The sequence below is a fragment of the Falco naumanni genome, chromosome 1, assembly GCF_017639655.2.
Source record: "Falco naumanni isolate bFalNau1 chromosome 1, bFalNau1.pat, whole genome shotgun sequence".
In the NCBI taxonomy this organism is placed as follows: domain Eukaryota; kingdom Metazoa; phylum Chordata; class Aves; order Falconiformes; family Falconidae; genus Falco; species Falco naumanni.
In genome coordinates, this window is record NC_054054.1 from 50,070,146 (window position 1) to 50,090,234 (window position 20,089).

The 20,089-nt window shown below is 37.5% G+C and overlaps 1 protein-coding gene across 4 annotated transcripts in view; it reads right to left on the reverse strand.

Annotated features, from left to right (window-relative positions):
• The window catches only part of SORCS2 (sortilin related VPS10 domain containing receptor 2), a 579,012-nt gene that overhangs the window by 33,367 nt on the left and 525,556 nt on the right, over positions 1-20,089 (reverse strand). For all 4 annotated transcript variants that reach the window (XM_040593442.1, XM_040593423.1, XM_040593433.1 and 1 more), the window contains exons 15-21: positions 13,946-14,066; positions 12,470-12,603; positions 11,738-11,866; positions 10,158-10,329; positions 6,353-6,539; positions 2,296-2,429; positions 867-990 (exon numbers count right to left, since the gene is read on the reverse strand). In XM_040593442.1, the coding sequence (XP_040449376.1) occupies positions 867-990; positions 2,296-2,429; positions 6,353-6,539; positions 10,158-10,329; positions 11,738-11,866; positions 12,470-12,603; positions 13,946-14,066 (1,001 nt within the window). The remainder of the gene's footprint in view (positions 1-866; positions 991-2,295; positions 2,430-6,352; positions 6,540-10,157; positions 10,330-11,737; positions 11,867-12,469; positions 12,604-13,945; positions 14,067-20,089) is intronic.

Consider the following 20,089-nt stretch of genomic DNA (forward strand, 5'->3'; position numbering starts at 1 on the left):
TTTCGATTTCTAAAAAAGTGGATGCACTCCTAAGTGGTAGCATAAACATTAAATCCATTTATCTTACGAAAGGAGAAGGTTCATAAAAGCTCAATTTAGCCTGAGTGTGGTTTTCACCATTATTTTAAATTAATAAGTATACTAAAAGCAAAAATAACAGAATCTTCTTCAGACAATAGAGATGTATCATGTTGTTTATTTCCCAATATCTCAAGGCTTTTAGCTCTGCATTTAAAAGAAGCTTTTTCACTTATCACAATTCCCACATGTGACAGCATAAATACAAATGTAAATAATTTGTCTGCACTACATTTTTCACAGTTTATTATGCCGTGTCACCACATTATAAAACACAATAAAACACACCAGGGCACAATGTGAGACAAGAGCTGAAGGGTTATTCAATAATTACAGTAGAGCTATACTTGATCCAAACTCTCAGATAAACATCAAAGGAACAGTGATATATTGTGATAAAAGGCAAATATTTCACATTGTTTTTAATGCTGGAGGCATACACATATTATTTTTTTTTCCAGAAGTATTTACACTACTTAGAAATTTTAAGAAACTTTCTAGCCATAGGCCAAAATACTACTGAATCACTATTGCTACATACAGCATTCAGGAACCACCATAACATTTAAAATAAAGAAACAAAATGTTTCAGATGAAATCTTCCACCCAGTCACACTGTTCAACTTTATGGAATTACATAGTGACAGTACGTCCCTCTAATTTTAAGAATTAAACGTGGCATTAAATATAATTTTACGACAGGTTCAGTTGTGTCAGGGCTGGTTTAAGAGGTATGAGAAACAAGTACACATGAAACAAATAAAAAATTAACAAGAGTAACCTCTCACCAAAAACGTGGACAACTTTTGAGTCCTGAAGCATGGAGCTCCCACAGGAAGCTTGCACTGTAACTCTGATGTCACCTGTCTCAGCAAACTTCATCACCAGAAAACTCTCCAGTGTAAGGAGTGGCTTTAAAAACCAATGAAAAGGTGAAAATAGAATTTCAGCAAGACCCATGAGAAAACTGTCTGAAGAAACTGTCATTAAAAATATTAGCAAAAAAGGTTTCACACATATTACTAAATTAATCAACATATTATCAACTTGTTATATTGCAGTTTTCAGTATAGGATATTTCTTTCCATACATGGATCCTTTGTAATCAGAATAACTGCCAGATGGGGCAAATATTTCTTGTAGAATAATCGTTAATTAAATTGCAATCAGATCCCACTGAAATAAATGGATTTTGAGGCAGCCTAAACAATCTCTACAAGATAGTATCAAGCAAGTCATTTCCCTCAAAAAATGTAGGGTCAAAAGGATTAATTCTGACAATTTAAGGCATGACCCATGAGGGTGCACCAGTCCACCATAACCTCCAAAGTGGAGCTGAGATATTCTGTTCCCTGGCCACATCCGTATGAATTACAGCCCCCTTCACAAGACTACATTGATCTGCACTGCCTGCTCTAGCAATGGCAAAGTCAATAATGATGAACAGATACAGACTGGGATTACGGTACACAGCACATTTACAAGAACAAAGTTCATTGCACTTATCTGAAGCATTCCTGTCATACTTAGTCTCCCTCATATAGAAAATATTTTACTTATCTGTTATTGAAAGAACTACCTTAAAAGAAATTAACCCAGCTAGACAAGAAATATTTTAATAGAAATATTTGGATATTCATTGCTCTAGGACACATTTATCTAGACTTGCTGTCTCCAAATGAATATCACTACACTGTCTGAGTGCTCTCACTGTTTTGATATCCCAGGTATTTTTGATATGCCAGTTTACTTTAGACTCCCAGTAAGTATTTATCTATACAACAAATACATATTTTTGTACAGCACTTAAATCTACAGTACTCAAATTATCAACATGGAAGTGCATAAATCCACGTTTCATCATTCGATCCCAAATGTATCCCCCTCCACAAGTTTTTTTTTTCCACAGGTAATGAAATAGAATACATTTTTGTCATCCCCCCCCAAGAAAATAGTTTAGAAAATCAAACCAATTCTAGAAGGCAAATTTCCATTTCCACATAAGTAGCAATAAAGGGAAATCAATACCTTAAATGTACGTGATAAAACAGAGGAATTTAGATACTGTTTGCCACCAGACACAACTGGCTATTTGGAATGAAAAATCATCTAAAAGAAGACATGCAACACAGTAGTATTTCTGTGAAAGTAAAAGGTGTCACCCAATCTTTACTGGAAAGAGATTGAAAATAATCTCAGTAAAAACCATTCATGTACCTGAAGATTGTTTCCTATCCACCAGTAGAAGACTGTCAAATTAGGATTCTTAGGCAGTATGATGGCTGTCAGGTTCACCTCCTGGTTTCTCCCAACGACTGGAACCACTTCTAAATTTAAAGCTTGCAGTGGAGCTGAAAAAAGTTCCCAAAATATCATTCAACAAGTATCTATCAATTTATTAATACCTCTTTCCCCCAAAGCCTCTCATTTGCACACCGTAAGGTCCTGAATTTATTTTTCCCTACCTCTTGCTTTTACATCTGCATTGAAAGTCACGTGCATAATTGGTAGGACTTAATTTCAACCAACCCCCCCATAACCTCCCCCCCCCCCCACCTCCCCTCAAATCCAAGAACAATGATACGATCACCAAAATGCACATCTCTGATCACTATGGGGTTTTTCTGGTGCATGTCAAATTGTAGAAAACGTAAGTAAATATCCCAGTTAAAAAGTGGAAAAGGCAATCTCAGCTGGTTTTTTTTTTTCTTTGTTTGTTTTTGTTTTTTAAGTAATAAAAGATCAAATGAATAGAAATCTAGCAAATCTCAAATTGCTAAGGGAAAAGCAGAAACTGAGAAAGAATGTTGCTGACTACTAATTTTCATTATAAAATATCAGCTGTTAGGCTCACACCACACATAAACCCTCATTAATGCATGCTTTAAAATAGATGCATACATCAGGGGAGCATTTATTTGCAAATCAAAATAGATAACCTCTGCACTCTAAAAATGTGCCTTAGAGTAAGTTTATTCCTTTCTGAACTTTTGCCTACGAAGGCTGTAAACTTTATTATTGTATAAAAGAAACGCATCATTACAAGGATTTTATCTGTTTCTTAATGTTGTATTTTGCCTCATAGTAGAGTAACTTTATTGAAAGAAAATCTTTCCCTCAGAGGTTTCCAAGTATATCTTTTTCAGAATGTCTGAAGGTAAAAGCTTTATAATAGTATACTGTGATAACAGAATTTCTCAACTTCAGATGCACCATCTACCCAGGATACCACTTTATGGTCCCACATGCGTTCGTTACAGAGAATGAATACTAACCCATCCAGTTTTGTTCCATTCTACAATATCTTTTACCTCATTCAAAGTTTTTGCATCTCGGTGCAGACTTAAAGGTAATTAACACTGGTCCTAAGACTTCCCCTTACTCTCTTTCATGAACCCAGTCATTGCCTGTTCACTTCCAATTCACTTTGACTAAACTGATTGAACTTCTTTGAGAGCAAGTTGTTTGAGCCGTGCACACCCTCCTTTTCCACCTTACTTCAATCGGGCTGTGTGCTACTTCATCCGAGTGCAAGGCTCTACTTTCATTCTGCGTTTTCTCCAATGACTCTTTAACCACCTATGTGAATTCAAGACATGTTGGGTGCTTAAAAAAATGGTTTCTTCAATACTTTCTTTACTGAAAAAGAGTTAAACTGACCTCCTGTTGATAGTGTCTTGAGGAAAATGCAGAAGTTGTAGAAATTCCGTTAAATTTGTTCATCCTAGAAACAAATTTTCCTTCTGATGAGGCAAATTAAAGAGGTCTAGTGGGATCTGCATCACTCTTTTGATTTTACCATAAATTTACATTTTCCCAGAGGAAACTAATAATTTTGAGATATGGTTTTACTCCTGAAACAAGTTACTTTCTTTTCCAAAATTTTTAGGGGGGAAGTTGTTCGATACTTGAATGATGAGTTATGTCATGTTTGCCATACCTCTATATAGTAAAGAGCTAAAAATAATTATTGCGAGTTTTAATGCTTTTCTCAGTCACACAATTCCACAATGCATTTGAACAAGCTTCATAGCACCCTTAAGTGTGTACAATTAGGAATGAAATTGATTTACACAATTTCCATTTAACAAAGCTACAATTTCAGTACAGGTTTCAAAGCTCCCTGAATAAACACACACTATAGAGATAATGTTTTCATGAAAAAGAAAATGTATGACTAATTCTTCTTTTCTTTTTATTCTGGTTTACCTACTGACATTTAACTATTAGACTTGCTCTAATTTCTCTTACAGTTCATTAACAATTTGTAGATTGGGTGATCTGGATTAGAAGGCATAATCTGGATGGCAGACCAAAATCCATATAATTGTTCTGCATTACAGGGCATTTCACAATAACAGAACTTGGCAGGACTAAGATGTATTCCCTTTACCATTTGTCCCTGAAAAAATTCCCTGGGAATACATCAGCTGGAGATGGAGTGAAAGCAGGACTCTACGGACATATCTGCTTTCATGGTATTTCACAGTGAAAAATGTCTCTGAACAGCTATTAGTGTTTCTCTAGAATGTAGAAATTGCAGTTTAATTAGTGTCAGCTAATTTCTTCCAAATCTTGTGATTTACCTAAAAAATTAAACAGAGCAAATCACACAGAAAACATTTATTCAAGTGAGCTGGGTAACATGCTTCCGTGGGTCTTCTGGACCATGTGCAGCAACCATGAACAAGCTCAGGAATGGATCATGTCTGCTTCAGTGCTCTGCTGCCTCTGCACTTCATTACCAAAGTTGTCTTAATGCACCAGGCATTTTACTTGTGAAAAATACCTCTGGTTTCTGCAGTTTGAAAATCCACTGCATAAACCACAATCTACATCTATCATTCTTAACGTTTATTCTGATGTAGGCCACACCAGAAGCACGTTTGGAGAGAGCAGTAGTTCCGCTCTTGATCAGGGCTTGCTAGTGGTAGTCATTCTCTGAATGAGTTCTCCTTGGAGAAAAAGATGTTACACAGTATTTTGCTGTTCATTGCTTGTAGAGATCTACTGTTCCTGTGCTTTATCTATTTCTCAGCACCTAGAAACTCCTAAAAAGTAACAGTGAAGCCCTAAGTAATTTGTCTGGGCTTCCTGGTGTTGTTAAATGATTTAAAAAACAAACACAACAAAGAAACAGATAATGAAACTGAGGTGGAGAATTTGATTCTAACCCATTCCATTTGGTTTTAGTGGGAGATTCGCCATTAGCATTAATGGATTGGGCTCCATCTGCTAAACAAAGCAGAACTAGAAACTCAGGTCTCAAGGACTCTGAATAGCAAAATACATAAATAACAGCAGTCACTAGGCAGGCTGACATAAAGCACACAGATCTGTGCACAGCCTTGTGCGCAGCTCCAATGATTTCTGTTGCTTTGGGATTAGGCTGAAAGACACACCACTCACAACTGAGAGAAACAGACACCTGAGGAATGCAAGATGAGTTTCCTTTCTTTTGATGTTACTTGTTTCTGATTTCTTGACACATCTGAAAACAGGCTGAAAACAGGCAGAGCAATAGCTGTCTTGAATCTCAAAGGAAGTGGCAAATTCAGTTCCAGTTATGAGTTTCCTTCTTCATTTCAATTATGAGATGACTGAGGTACATTAAGCTTGCAATAGTGCATGATATTCCCCGTGCTGTGCTATTCTTTTAGATCTATTTGATAGGGGGTTTTAGGTCTTAATTAAGGAGAGGGAAGAGGCCCAAGTCAAGTAATAGCGCCTACCAACACGAAGTTCTACCCAAGTACTACTTTAAAACTTTGTGAGAACTACCTACCTAAAATCTAAATCCTAGTACTTTAGTAAGTACCCTGACTTCCAGAAACGCTGAACTTTTAATTCTTTTCTAAAATCATACAAAAGCTCACATATTTCTCAACACATCTGTTCACTTGCTTCTCACAGAACCTAGAAGCTCCTAAAAAGACATAGCTTGAATTTCTCAATTTTAGCTGCTAAGACTGCCAATGGGGTCTTGAGTCAAGAAGGTGGATCAGACCTAAGATTTCAACTGAGACATGCTTGCAGTTTAAAAGATTAATACACCATCCTTCTTGCAAATCCAAACAAAAGTAACTCTGACCTGCTAACACATTAGGTTTACAAGCCTCTGCGTTGAAAACATACAGCACGGCAAGACTGCGTGAGGTTACTGATAAAATATGCATTTTTCCTAAATGTGGCTAGTAATTTTCTTTACTACTTCATAGTTGTCATGAGGTTTTTACACAGCAGCAAAAGTAAGAAAACTAAAAAACTGATTTACAGTTGACTTGGACGAATACCACAGCCTCATCATGGCCAGCCACATTCTCAGCCTTCACCGAGACACGGTAAATCCCAGGATTTTCATAGTGGTGACGGATGGGTTCTCCAGTCATTGTAAGGTTCACATATATCGCCTTAAAGCCATCTCCAAGATCTACCTGGTATTTGGTATTCAATATATCACCCTAAAAGGAAAATATATAAAAAATATTTTCAATGGCCAGAACCAAAATAGACAGGACACACGATTATAACCATTTTCTGAATAACAACAGCATTTCCAGCCCATCCAGATTTTTTGACTCAATTGCAATAGTTGCAGTAAAACCACTACACCCATGGCAAAGATCAGGGGTCCTCAAACTATGGCCCATGGGCCGGATACGGCCCCCCAGGGTCCTCAATCCGGCCCCTGGTATTTACGGACCCTCCCGCCCCCACCCCTGCCAGGGTGGGGGAGAAACCAAGCAGCCGCAGATGACCGCCTGCCACTTCATCTGTGCGCCGGCCCCCTGTTTAAAAAGTTTGAGGACCCCTGGCAAAGACTGTAGTGCAAGAGATGTCATGTGCATTAACAGAAATAATTTCAAATTTCCACAGTAAGGTGCTACCTTAAAATAAGATACCCGAGACCACTAAAGAAGCTGTATGACACAGAAACCACCACCCTTGTCTTAGTGCAGGTGGATGTTAACTAACATAACAGTGCGGGGCAGCCCCAAGTTCTGGAGTGATGCTCATATGATTGCAAACAACTGAATATTGTTATTTAGCAAATTACCATTCATCCAGTGAGCTTCTAGCCTATGCAATTATAAAGTAAAATTAATTGGTTTAGATATTTTTGACAGCACCTTCTAACCACACCCTCTGACTGTCAACCATATGGCCTTCAGGATCCAAGCTGGGAACTTTGTAGAGTTCTACTTTATTTTACAGAGTTACCAGCACGTCTAGAACTAGCATACTCTACTGCAAGAGTAGATGGATGCTTAATGAAGGAGATTATCAAGCTGAGTTTGGGAAAGGGTTTAAAAGTCAAGGCAAATAAATCTGTCATGGTAAACATCTCAAAGAATTTATAATTCATTGCACTTCTGTTAAGTGCTCCTTTAAATGACAACGTCGTCCTAAACTCTGGCCTAAAATACTGCACGACTGATACTACCATCAGATGACAAACATATGTCCATCACTCATGCTGTCACAGTGTAGCTGCTCAGGAGAGAAGTCAGGCCTGTGCTACGTGGACTGGTGATGTGGATGTAGTCAAAGGAAAATTCATTTTAGCTGTGAGCAGCAACACCTGTTCAATACTAATGGCAGCACTGCCCTTAGCAAGACCTGCTTCCTTGGTCGTCAGCAGTATGTTTCTGCTTGTTTGCCACAGTACGCAGCCATCAGTCATGCAATTAAAACAGGTTGCAGGGCCAGACTTGGTAGAAAAATCTCCCTATTGTGAAAACATAGTGTTGGTTTAAAAATCTTCATTGATTCTAGGAAAGGAACACATACATCCATATGCTAGTCAGGTGACCTGAATGGCCATCAGAGCAGAGAAAGACTGATACCCATCGAAGTATTCAAAAATCACTTTAATTTCCCCATAAACCACTCTCTGAAATGGGTTTGTATCAAAATATCATCCCAAAAGGCAGCACTAACGTAAATTCAAAGGAAGAAACTTAGCCTAGAACTTACATACCCTGGTATTACAAAGGAAAGGAAAACATAATATTATTTCCTCCTTTTATGATTTTGCAGTTTGGTTGATTTTCTTCCATGTTTTATCAGATGAAAGAGCATTGCTTATAATGTAAAAGAATACCCTTAATAAGGAACCTGTAGGGTTATCAAGTGCCTAAACACCATATTTCAAGACACTTAAAGGACCTTGAAAGCTTCTTCACTGTGAGTATTTTTTTTCCAAATAACATCTTTCTTTTGACAACAGATGGGTAGAATTTAGTAGAGGAGGTAATATGTTATTAAAGTTTAAAGCAAAAAAGATGTCTTCTTGCCAGCAATGTGCCAGTAAGTGGAATCTCTAGATGACATTAGTTTGCAAACAGTTCTTGTTTGTTCTTTCTTACGCTAACAAGAATGCATGCATATTTTTTCCAGGTGAGACAGAAACCAGTGTTGAAAGGCAGTAGATGCCGGCTTCTCTTAATTTTTATACTAATAGCTTCCCTACTATAAATATGAGAATGCTGTCTTCAAAACACCAAGGCATTTCTGTTTCCATGACTAGGAAAGACAGAGAGCAGTGGAGAGATAACAAGAGTCACAGAGGGAAGAGGCAGTTAAATTTAAAAGGAATTGAGGCTTCCAATTCCATGCAAAATAGATGACTGTCACCAAATAATTACATTCAACCAACATATTTTGCTAAAAAAAATATTATAAATTATTATTATTTCTAATGTCACTTGCAAACTGTCCGAACATACTGGAAGCCTGCTTTCTATACTCCCTGACATCTGGCATTCCTGCACCTAGTGACATGCATTCACATAACCCGGTAACTTAATTTTGTTCGGCCACATAAGTCATATGTTTTGGTTTATACTAGTAGAGCTGTTTCTTAACCTCAGTAATCATTGCGAATTCTCATTAGACTTTGTTGTATAGATGTAATCCTAAAAAACTCTCGGGACATTTGAGTATAAATATTATTCATAGCCATAGGGGGCAGCAGACTGCTACATTTCTTCTAAATCTGCCTTCCACTTCGAGGTACTGAGCAAAGACTTCAACAGAAAACATTGCATGGGATTCCCTTCAAGATTCCTCACTTCTAAAGGAAGGTTTTTGAATAGTTTTGTATGTTTTATGTATTGCCACAGAGATTCATGAAAGCTTCAGTAGGAAAAATAGTCAAACTGCCAATCAAAACCATTAGAGTCCAAATTGCAACCAAATGCTCTATTCTTACAATAAACATTTCCAAACAAATTATAAAAAGAGAAGGCAGTATAACTTGCCATACAAACTGTTAGGGCACCGCAAGCATTGGGACACAGAGTCTGCGAAGCATTAAGCAGCCCAGTGCTCCGCACGTAACCTCCTTGATACCAGTACAGAAATAAATCCCAAGTGTCCGATTTATATTGCACGGGTTTGCCAAAATGTGTGAACTTTCTTCAAGTTCTTGCAAATCAGTGGGGTTAGCCAGGAAGTACATTACTCTAGTAACCTGAGCACAGCAGTTATAGCCTAATGCTAAAAAACAAGAATTAGAAAACATAACCATGGCAAACAATTAATCCAAAAGTTACTCAGTGCTGTTGATCAGGGCCTTAGAGTATTGCCTGTCTCAATAAACAGAAAAAAAACATATCTTTGGCAACACAACTGATATATAATAAATGCTTTTATGCTGAGTTATTTGCTGATTTCTATAAAGCTTCTCCTCATTCCTTTCTGAAAGGCAGATTTTCAAGAACACTTAACCCAGAATATTAACTGTTCTCTGCTTTTCTGTTCTTCTCTGTCACAGCAGTTGAAATGTTCAGTCCAAAGAAACTGGTAATTTAGTTCCTTTGATTTTCCAAGAAGCCATTGCCTTTAAGGAATAGTGACTGACTACGCTGCTGAGGAGACAAATCCTGTTCTGTGGACAGAACTTGGTGGTTCACTGAGCTTACTGGAATTTACTTGGACACAGAATTTCAATATTTAGAGTCATTCATCTTAGTCTCAAACACAAATTAATCTCCATTCAGCAGCAAAGCAGGCAGGAGTGAAATGAACCCTAAAAATAAGGAGGAAACTTTCATAAAGCCAATTTTCATTACTACCTGCTCTTGTCTGACGACGAAAGTGATGTCTTCCCCAGGTCTAACAGCCAGGCTTTCTTCCCTGATGCTGATGTGAAGTCCCTTGGGAGCAATCAGTGGACACATACGCTGTGCTAAGTTCTGCTGCAGGTCTACACCACCTTCACACACATTAGAAACAACTTTTCTATACCTGCAAAACCAGTAAGAAGCGAGCACACTGAATCAGAGGTGAGCAGGAGAATGCTATTAGAGGTAGTGAATGCAAGTGTGATCATAGCTAATGAATATTCCTTGGGTTTACAAACAGACAAGATCATAAGTGATCAAAATCAAATCATGATACAAATATTTTGATGAGGGACATTGCCTTTACAGAGTAAAAACTATTGAAGAAAGAGAGTGTGGAGCATAAGGATTTCACTTTTATGCATTGGAAGAGTCTGCCTTTCCAAATTTAGAAACATGCCTGAACAGCCCTCCAGGAGCTAGACAGTCTGCTGTCCTCTCTGCCATACCCTTTCCTAGTATTCAATCGTCTTCAATGCTCTAGAGATCTTAATTCAAACCCCAAAGATCAGGAAGAAGTTAGACCAAGCAGCTTCTGCATTAACCCAGAACAAATTGCTTAGCTGATGATCTGAAATCTATGCATTTCTCAAAACACTTAAAATATTTATTTAACATAATTGTATAAAAGAGTGAAAAGCCTTTTAAAGAGCTAGTAAACAAATACTTGGATGTATATAGCAATTATTTATGGATCAGTTTCACTCAGGTATGTTATTTTTAAACATCCTTTAAAATTGGAGTCAGATTTCAACTCTTTTGAATTCTTATTCTGTATATCACAGCTGTCAGCCACGACCCAAAAGGCATCATTTACCTCAGTAAAGCAAATATACACAGAGACTGTAATTCTATTGCTGGATTAGACATTTCATCATTTGGTTCTCATCTCCACAACTGACAGAGATGATGTTATGATAAGCCAGAATAGATGCCAGCTGCAAGTTATTCTCAGCACGGTCGTCAGAATACGTTTTAGTGTATATTCTGTGTGGTATTGTTTATGGTTACTAAAGCTTTCCTTTGATTCTGAGTGTTCCATATGGTCAGGAAAAGAATCTGTTCTCCACAGAACTCCTTACCCCTATGGAAGTGAGAGACTGGGAAGTTCCATGAGATGTTACTGGCTACTCAGAGTAATTCATTGGATGCAAACTGAAAATTGGTCTGAACACAAGCAATGGGCTAAAATGTATCAGAAGTGTAACTATGGCTAGAAAATGTCACAAAATAATAATAATAATTAAAAAAACCCAAACTGAGAACAAGATAGCTCTCCCTCTTCTCAAATAGATTGGTTTTGAACTGCTGTGAAAATGTAAAATAACATTTCTTTTTCATTAGTCTTAGGAAGCCTCTGTACATGCTTTAAGTTAGAGACAGAATGCATTTCCCAGGTTTTACATTTTTACATTTCCTTTTTACATTACATTATTTACATTTCCTCCAAACCATTTTTGTGGCCCTTGGTCAGAATATTCTCCTCCTCTCTGGATGCTTCTTCAAGCCAGTAGAATGTAAAATCAGCTTACCCAGTGCTGCTGGTGTATGCTTGCCCCAGCATGCAGTCTTCAGGAGGTGCTTCTGGGTTAAACCAAAAGTCAGCAAAGCATTTGCTAGACTCCGACATCAGAAGTGCAGAGCGCTCAAAACCATAATCACTGAAAAACATCAACACACCAAGCATGTCACTATCCACTATCCCCACTTCATTCAGAAGTCTAACTTAGGGCAGATGAGACTACTTTTTTAACATTAAAAATGTTTTTTTAGTATTATTCTACCAGCTGGACATAGGAGTTGATGAAGCCAAGTCTAATTTCAATCAATGGGAGTTGTGCACACTTGGGGGAAAAACTGGTTGTAATGACTTTGTCAGTTCTGCAAAGTTAACTTTCATGTGGTGTCCTTTGCCACTCAGACCAACACATTTCTTCTGGTTGGTGTCTTTTTTGTTTTTTGTTTTGTTTTTATTCATTTGCAAATAGAAAGGGTTTGCTTGCCTTATACATGAATCCAATGGTAATTTTTCAAGTCTTGATCAATAGAGGAAAACATCAGGTTTTGTTCAGTTAGGTGAAACAAATACTTAAAGCATGGCAATGTTTTTAAGCAAAGGCAAATGCAAAGGCAACCTGTTATTTGAAGATATTTGTTTATACACAGCTACGTGGGGAGAGGGCAAAAGGAGGAAAATACACCCATTTCAAACTCAAAGTAAGTATTTACCAGCAATAAACCAAAAGGTTCACAGACAGACTCACCATAAGAAATCAGAGTTCACACATTCACACACTTTGGATGTGAGAGCTGATGTGAAACTTCTCCCTTTAATGCACCACGATGAAATCTTCCTCTTTCGAAAGCTCCTCTGCTGGCCCATGATGCAACGATCACCCTGAACAGCAAAGCACTGGACTTATTGCACACTGTAACCTACACAACACAGATGTGACCTTATGTTGTCCTGAGAAACTCTGGTCTTGATGCCAAGACTATAAACTTATAACAACTCTCTCATATTCAAATGTATATAGGTATAGAAAGCCCTCATATCCACCGCTGTTCGCTAACTGGCCATTACAGATTTGTAACACACGCTGTGTTTTAGGGAACTAACCCAAAGATATACATGAAAATTCAAATGCCATTTGACCCATGTTCCATGTGTGCACAATCTAGGCACAGGCCTACAACTGGCCGTTTAAAAATTCAGTATGCACGCAGATGGCTGAAATTCCATCTAAATCGCTGTATCTCCTGTTGGCAGGCAACATCGCGCACCGTTTGGACGCAGGCAGAATGAAGACTCGTCGCCCCCTACTGGTAACTGGGCAGCTGTAAGTACTCTGTCAAAGTGTTCTAGTAGTTTCTAATTTCTGAAAGACATTTCAATGTCAATATCCCAAGATACTGTTACTCTTTACGCTCAGATTTGCAAACGTTATTTGTAAATATACACCATTCCCAAACAAGAAGTGCAAAATGAAGCATTTAGAGAACTATCAAATGACAGCTGGAAAGCTGGAATAACACAGACCAGCTTGCAAAAAACCTCCAACCCTGCAGAAAGTGAAAGAACAAATGTACTGGAAGAAGCAGAACATAATAATCAGACCGATTATGAATAAATATGACATATTCTATTTAAAGTAAAAAAAAAACCCCAACACCTCACATTGGTCTCTTTAATCAATACATTGTCTAGAAACACAGCTTCGCAAAATTGGATTTGGCCAGAGCACCAGGATTAGCACAGCCTTAATGCATTACTGCAGAAATGGTATTGCCCAAAACAACTGGACTGCATTACATGATTGGTCCACTGAGATCCTAAATTACTTCTGGAATGGGCTTTACTTGTGGCAATTTATATACGAGTACAGTATGTGGTCAGGAAGTTGGCAGAACACATGACCGCATGTTGAATTTGCTTCAATCAATATTACACATTTCAGTTTCTGGTATATGCTTCACAATCCAACAGGACCACCTATTATTACGGCAGACCACCAGATATACTTCCACCTTTTCCCAAGGCACAGATCACACAACCTAAGGGAACACAAAATCCTCTCCCATTTTAAACAAGTGTAAAATCAGCATAAACCAACATAAGGAGATCAAAGCTGGGGATGTACCATCCAGATTCTGTTTGAAAACATTTTCCTAGCACACAGCTCTACATTGAACTGAAAGCTACGGAGAAGTTGTGACAGTTAACATAAGACTATGAATACCTGTAGATTTGTGAGCTCCCAAGACTCATAGTCATCATCAGTGCACTCCCTGGGGAAAGATGGTCTGAAGTCCACTTTCACCAGTTCCCAGTCTGAACGGTAGCTAATATGTCCAAAGACTCTGAACAAAAAGATCAAAAGTAAAATCTTACTGCAAAGAAATACCAGACATTGCAGATTCAAATTTGCAGTTCAGTCTTTTCCTTTCCATGGTCATGGTTCTCTACGAAAAGGTCCCTGGTTAATTTTTCTTCCACTTTTACTCCTCTCCATATACAAGTTAGAGAACATTTAACATTTTAGTTATATCTTAAGTTAGAGAACATTTGCCAATTCTCTATGAAACTTTACAGTGCAAAAATGTAGCTTATAGCTTATAGATTTTTTCCCCTCAACAAACTATCTAGAACATTAATTGGAAATATACTACCTTTTCTAATTTGGAACCCAGCATTTTTGTCTATTATCTTGCTAATGAAACATGCAGAGCTCTCAGATTTTGATAGGGAATTAAGGGAGCTGAACCCAGGATCACCAGATTCAATTTCCAGCTCTGTCACTCATCCCTTACGATTACAGAGCAACTTCTTCAGTTGTTTCTGATGTGTATTTTTTTTAACTGTTACAGACTTCAGACGGTAATTTGCTATTGTTTAAACTCACAGCAGTATTATTAAATTATATTAATTTCTAAGCAATACAATGTATCTACACATTGTGCTGAAGAACTCTTGAGTGTCCTCTTCATTTCAGATAGTCCACCGTATAATAAAACCCAGCCACAAACTAATTTGCTTTTTTTTTTTTTAAAAAAAAAGGAAATCTTATTACTTTAAAAAACAAGCTGCACTTTCAAAGCAGCCAACATTTTCAATGTCAGCATATTTATTTCAAAAATAAAACGGGTAAGTATGACATCCAAAAAAAAAAAAAATTAGAAAGGATAAAGACTCTATTTGGGAAAAAGTCAAATGTATTTGCGGTTTGTATCAGGCTTATGTGACTTACTTGCCAAAGAATTTAAGGTTGATTCTGAAGCCAAGAATTTCTGTGCAGTTCATGCTGCATAGAGTTCATATTCCAAGCTTTAGTAGCATTCTCCAAACTAATTCATTCCTTTTGTTTTGCCTTCAGTTTTGTCCAAATCCAGACACAGCAGGAATGGTACAGTTTTGGTAAAATCATTCTGCTGCACATAGTCATTTCTCTTGTCCTGAATACCAGGTTCAAAGTGGAACTAGGGTAGACCAGAAGTGAGGAAAGGGTGGATTCTCTGTAGCACAGGGAAACATCATCACACTAAGCGTCTTCCCTGGTAGATAGATGCAGAGCCTTGAAGTTTACCAAAGAGGCTGAAAAATAGTTGCAGAGACTAAAGTAGTACAGTGATTTCCCCCTTTCCTTTCTGGTGTCTCTGCTTCTCAGTCATTGCTCAGATATGTAGGTATCTATAGATTATTGCCCATACTGCTCACATTATAATGACTGAACAATCCAGGCTCACAAGAAACTTCGCCATCAGAAGTGCACTTAATTAAACAGGAACATGTGCATTTAGTTTGTATGTCTTGCTCTTTTTTCGTAAGGCTCTGAGATTAAAGGACTTGGATCATATACTCTCTTTCCTTCTAAATGTACCCATGGCTCAGAAGTAGAAACAATACATGAAAACTAAAAAAATGTGGCTTGGTCCACTGGCTGTATGTGTACATAGGTGTGTGGTCCCACATCTCTCACTGACACCTACAGGTCTGGTTCCTTTTTCTGGTTCAGCTGGATCCTGAGAGCTGCAGTCAACATATAATCTTATTCACTTGTAGTTACATACTCACTGAAGTGACAACTTAGGTGGTCTCATGCTTCTTCCACAATGTCTGCTTCAATATGACCAGCTTTGCTGACAAGCACAAAGTGTCTTTTGCATGCTAAATACCTGTACTTTTTTCTTTTTAAAAAATTTTTTTCTCCATAAAGTACAAACATAAGGCAGACTTCACCATGTGCTTATGTAGCTACCTACCTCAGCGAATGCTTCCTCAGACACCACAAAAATTTACAAATTGTTTACATATCTTTTATTTACTCATTTATCAGCAAATATGTCCATGTGCAAGAAGCCAAGTCCTGTCAAGCCTTCACTCCTGCCTCAAGAGAAGTATTTTCTAATATAACAAGTGAAAAGTTCTTCATTCATGGAAGCTATCTTGGACAGATTAGTCAGGAAAGGAAAAGGAAATCGTTGGTTGTTTGAGTTCAATGCAGAACAGAATAATGAAATTCTCCTGAAAGTATAAAAAAAACCCTCTGAACTATTAATAATCATCTTTGAGACCTCACAGAGGATGAGGGTGATTCCTGATGACTATGGAAAGGGAAACATTTTGCCTATATATATACACACATATGTGTGTATATATAACCATATATATAAACCAGCAAACAAGAGCCCAAGGAGTTACAGAATTAGTTTTGATATCCACAAAGATACCAAACAAATTATTAAGCTATCCACTTGCAAGCACCTTGGAGATAATTAAAATGATAACAAACAGCCACCACAGATTTGTCAAAATCAAATCATGTCAAACTAATGTAATTTCCTTCTTTTATAGGGTAAGTGGATAAAGGAAAGGAGAAAATGTAGCATATTTGGCCTTTGCTACACAGTTCTAGCTGACATTGTCTCAATGTAAAAAAGAAAACAGTGCAGATAAAATCATTGTAAATGAGAAATGGAAGTACATATCCTATTAGAAGAAACCATTTTTTAAAAGTAGTTATTAAACAGGGAAATATTTTGAGATATGTATCACAAAGATATGATGGGTCTGCCATCAATACTTTCATTAAAACCCGTGTGGTCAAATAACAAACACACAAAATTTTGTGGATAAGACAAAAGGAGGGGAGCGGACACTGACTGATGAAAGTAATACTCAGAAATCAACATGATGAAATACTCCAAAACAAACTGCAAAAAGTACTCCTAGGGAAAAAAAGAAAACAACCACAAACCCACAAAACAAACAAACACACACCACCACCACCCCCCCCAACAAAGGTACAAAACCAAAATAGAGAATAACTTTCAAATATTGAGGAAAAGGCTTGGAGAATTCTGGGGAACTAAACCAAGAATGCAATGGTGCTGCAAAAGAAGAAAGACTAACTCTAGGTTATATTCAGAACTGGAAAACAGAATACACTGATGTAATTCTTTTGATAAACCTGGCACTGGTGGAGCCTCTGGAAGAATATGGTGTCTAATTTTGGATGTTATACATATATTTACACACTCACTAAAAAGGAATTTGAAGAGGGGCAAGGATGACTCATAAACTGCTTAGAAATTGTAACCAGTGAAGATAGACTGAAAGAATTGGGTTTTCCTCTGGAAAAGATAAAGCCAAGAAGCGTAACAAAATGTGTTCAGAGTTTTGTTACAGATGGAGTACTTGTCTTCAAAGAGACCCAGAGGAAAGGCAAAAACAGAGGAAGGACAAGTATCAATAAACTTAAAAGATACAGCTGCACAATTCTCAAATTCCTTTTCCTCAGCACTGGTGAGGCCACACCTAGAGTACTGTGTCCAGTTCTAGGCTCAGTATGAGAGACATGAACAGACTGGAGGAGTCCAACAAAGGCCATGAAGGTGATGAAGGGATGGGAGCATCTCTCTTAAGAGGAAAGGCTAAGAGAGCTGGGGCTGTTCAGCCTGGAGAACAGAAGATTCAGAGGGATCTTATAAATGTATATAAATACCTTGAGGGAGGGTGCAAAACAGATGGAGCTAGGCTGTTTTCAGTGGTGCTCAGTGACAGGACCAGAGGAAATGGGCACAAACTGAAACACGGGAGGTGCCCTCTGAACATCTGGAATTATTTTTTTACTGTGAGGGTGACAGCATTGTCACAGGTTGCCCAGAGAGGCTGTGGAGTCTCCATCCTTGGAGATATTCAAAAGTCATCTGAAAATGGTCCTGGGTGACTGGCTTTTGGTGGCCCTGCTTGAGCAGGGAGGGTCAGACAAGATGACCTCCAGAAGTCCCTTCCAACCTCAACTATTTTGTGACTATGTGATTCTGTAATGGTAATGGTACAAGATATTGAGGGCTTGTTCTCTCTCACTAGAGTGAGAAATTAGCAAAACATCAGGATTAGAGCTAAAGATTAGATAAAATATTCAGATGTTGCCCAGTCTTACATCCTATAATGTTATAAAAATTATAGAAATTGCTCTAGAAATTATGCAAATTCTCCTAGAGTAATATGGAAACTACATGCAAACGATGCATGTATACAGCAAAGATACTGCTTCAATGGTGAAATAGAAGCCTCTCCACTGTGGATTTTTAGCAAAAGACATAAATAACTTTTCTGCCTGCCCAGAATTTTTTTAAAAAATAAAATACTCATTTCCATTATGGTTGTTCTGATTCTGCAGACTGAAAACCATGTTCTGACAGAGCAGAGTAACTGTACCACTGATTCCACAATTCTCTGGCTTAAGTAAAATTCCTGAGATTCAAGGAAGTGTCCCAGCACAGCCACAAACCCCATGAAAAATACAGCCATACAGCTTTGTAATTCCTGGGGCAAATTTCCTAAGAAATCCAGCACCTTATATCCACTCAGCTTAAACTGTTTGAAGAAAACAAAGGCTTAATGATTATTAATGCTGTTGCTGCAGTAACACTTGTTGCTCCATTGAGCTCAGAGTTCTGCAGACACATCAGAAGACCCATCCAAATGTATTGCTGAATATCACCAGAATAAAAAAAAGGAGTATTCTTCCAAAGTAAGAAAGAAAGATGTATTTAGTAGGATTCAATGGATTATGCAAAAATTTGAGCTACAATAAAGCAATACATAACAGCAATCACAATCTAATTGCTCAGGTGCAAAATATATATGCCCAATAAAATATCAATGGAAAAGACTGCAACAGTGCAGCAAGTGTAACTTATGATTAGAAGATAAATATCAAGATGATAGTAATTCATAAGCCACTAAAACCTTCCTCTTGATTAATTATATTTCATTAGAAAGCCATCAAATCAATTCTGCTGGAACTATGAAAGATGATGCTGTGATAAATAATTTTTGAAAGAAATTCCAATTACCTTGAAAATTAATTTACTTTTATTTGCAAGAATTTAGGATCCATAATTTTTACTTCAGTGTTTCAGTTGCCATAACAACTTTGTACATTTGTTCCTAGTTCATTTATGATCACATTTTTTAATTTGATTGCATCATTTGATAGATAAGACAGTTTAATGCAGTTTTTAAGCTAACTAGTTTAAACTATTTGCTGGAGGATTGCTGGTTATTTCTGTTCCTGATAAAGCTCATAATCAGGGAGAGATAATTTAATAGAAATTATATGCGATGATAATACTTCCCAGTAAATTCACGTTTCTATTCAATAGAAAAGAGCATCTATTCCAGATGTTCCTAGTTCAGATGAGCAGTAATAACTGTATCACCTGCTGTGTTACCTGCAAACCACCTGACTACAGTGGTGATGATGCTGATGCTGGAGACTCCCAAAGACTTATTAAATAAAAATTAAGCTTCCATGGCTTCATTCCAGAAAAATGAGCCTGATTTTGACAACACACTGCTCATCTCGGATGTCACAGACACAGCTTTTTATAACCACTACACTTGCCTTCCTCTTTAGCTTTTCTACTGTGTTCTTCAGGATTTTCTTCATGGGCCTTCACAGCATCAAAACATTCTTTGCTAGAGCAGATGGATTTTAGCTACAGTATCCCATATCATGGATCTCATCCCACATACATTAAGACACACATTCAGCGACTTTTTGTAGTGTTAGGGTGGTTTACCTTTGATCTGTTAGCCATATTGTATCCAGACAAAGAAAACTGCAGCACAGCTGAAACTGCAACAGTATTGTTTTACTGCTGAGTATCTGAGAACACTCAAATACCTCAGTGGCAGGAGTGATCCTGCTGTACTACTCCACCAAGGTCACAAAGACAGCACATGTGGAATTTATTCAGATGTTTAATGTAGCAACTGAAATTGTCTAAGTCTTGCAGTCGTACTGAAGACTAGTGATGACAACTGTGTGATGCACTGCTACTTTTGTTTGAAATCACATGCCTCTCTCATTCTA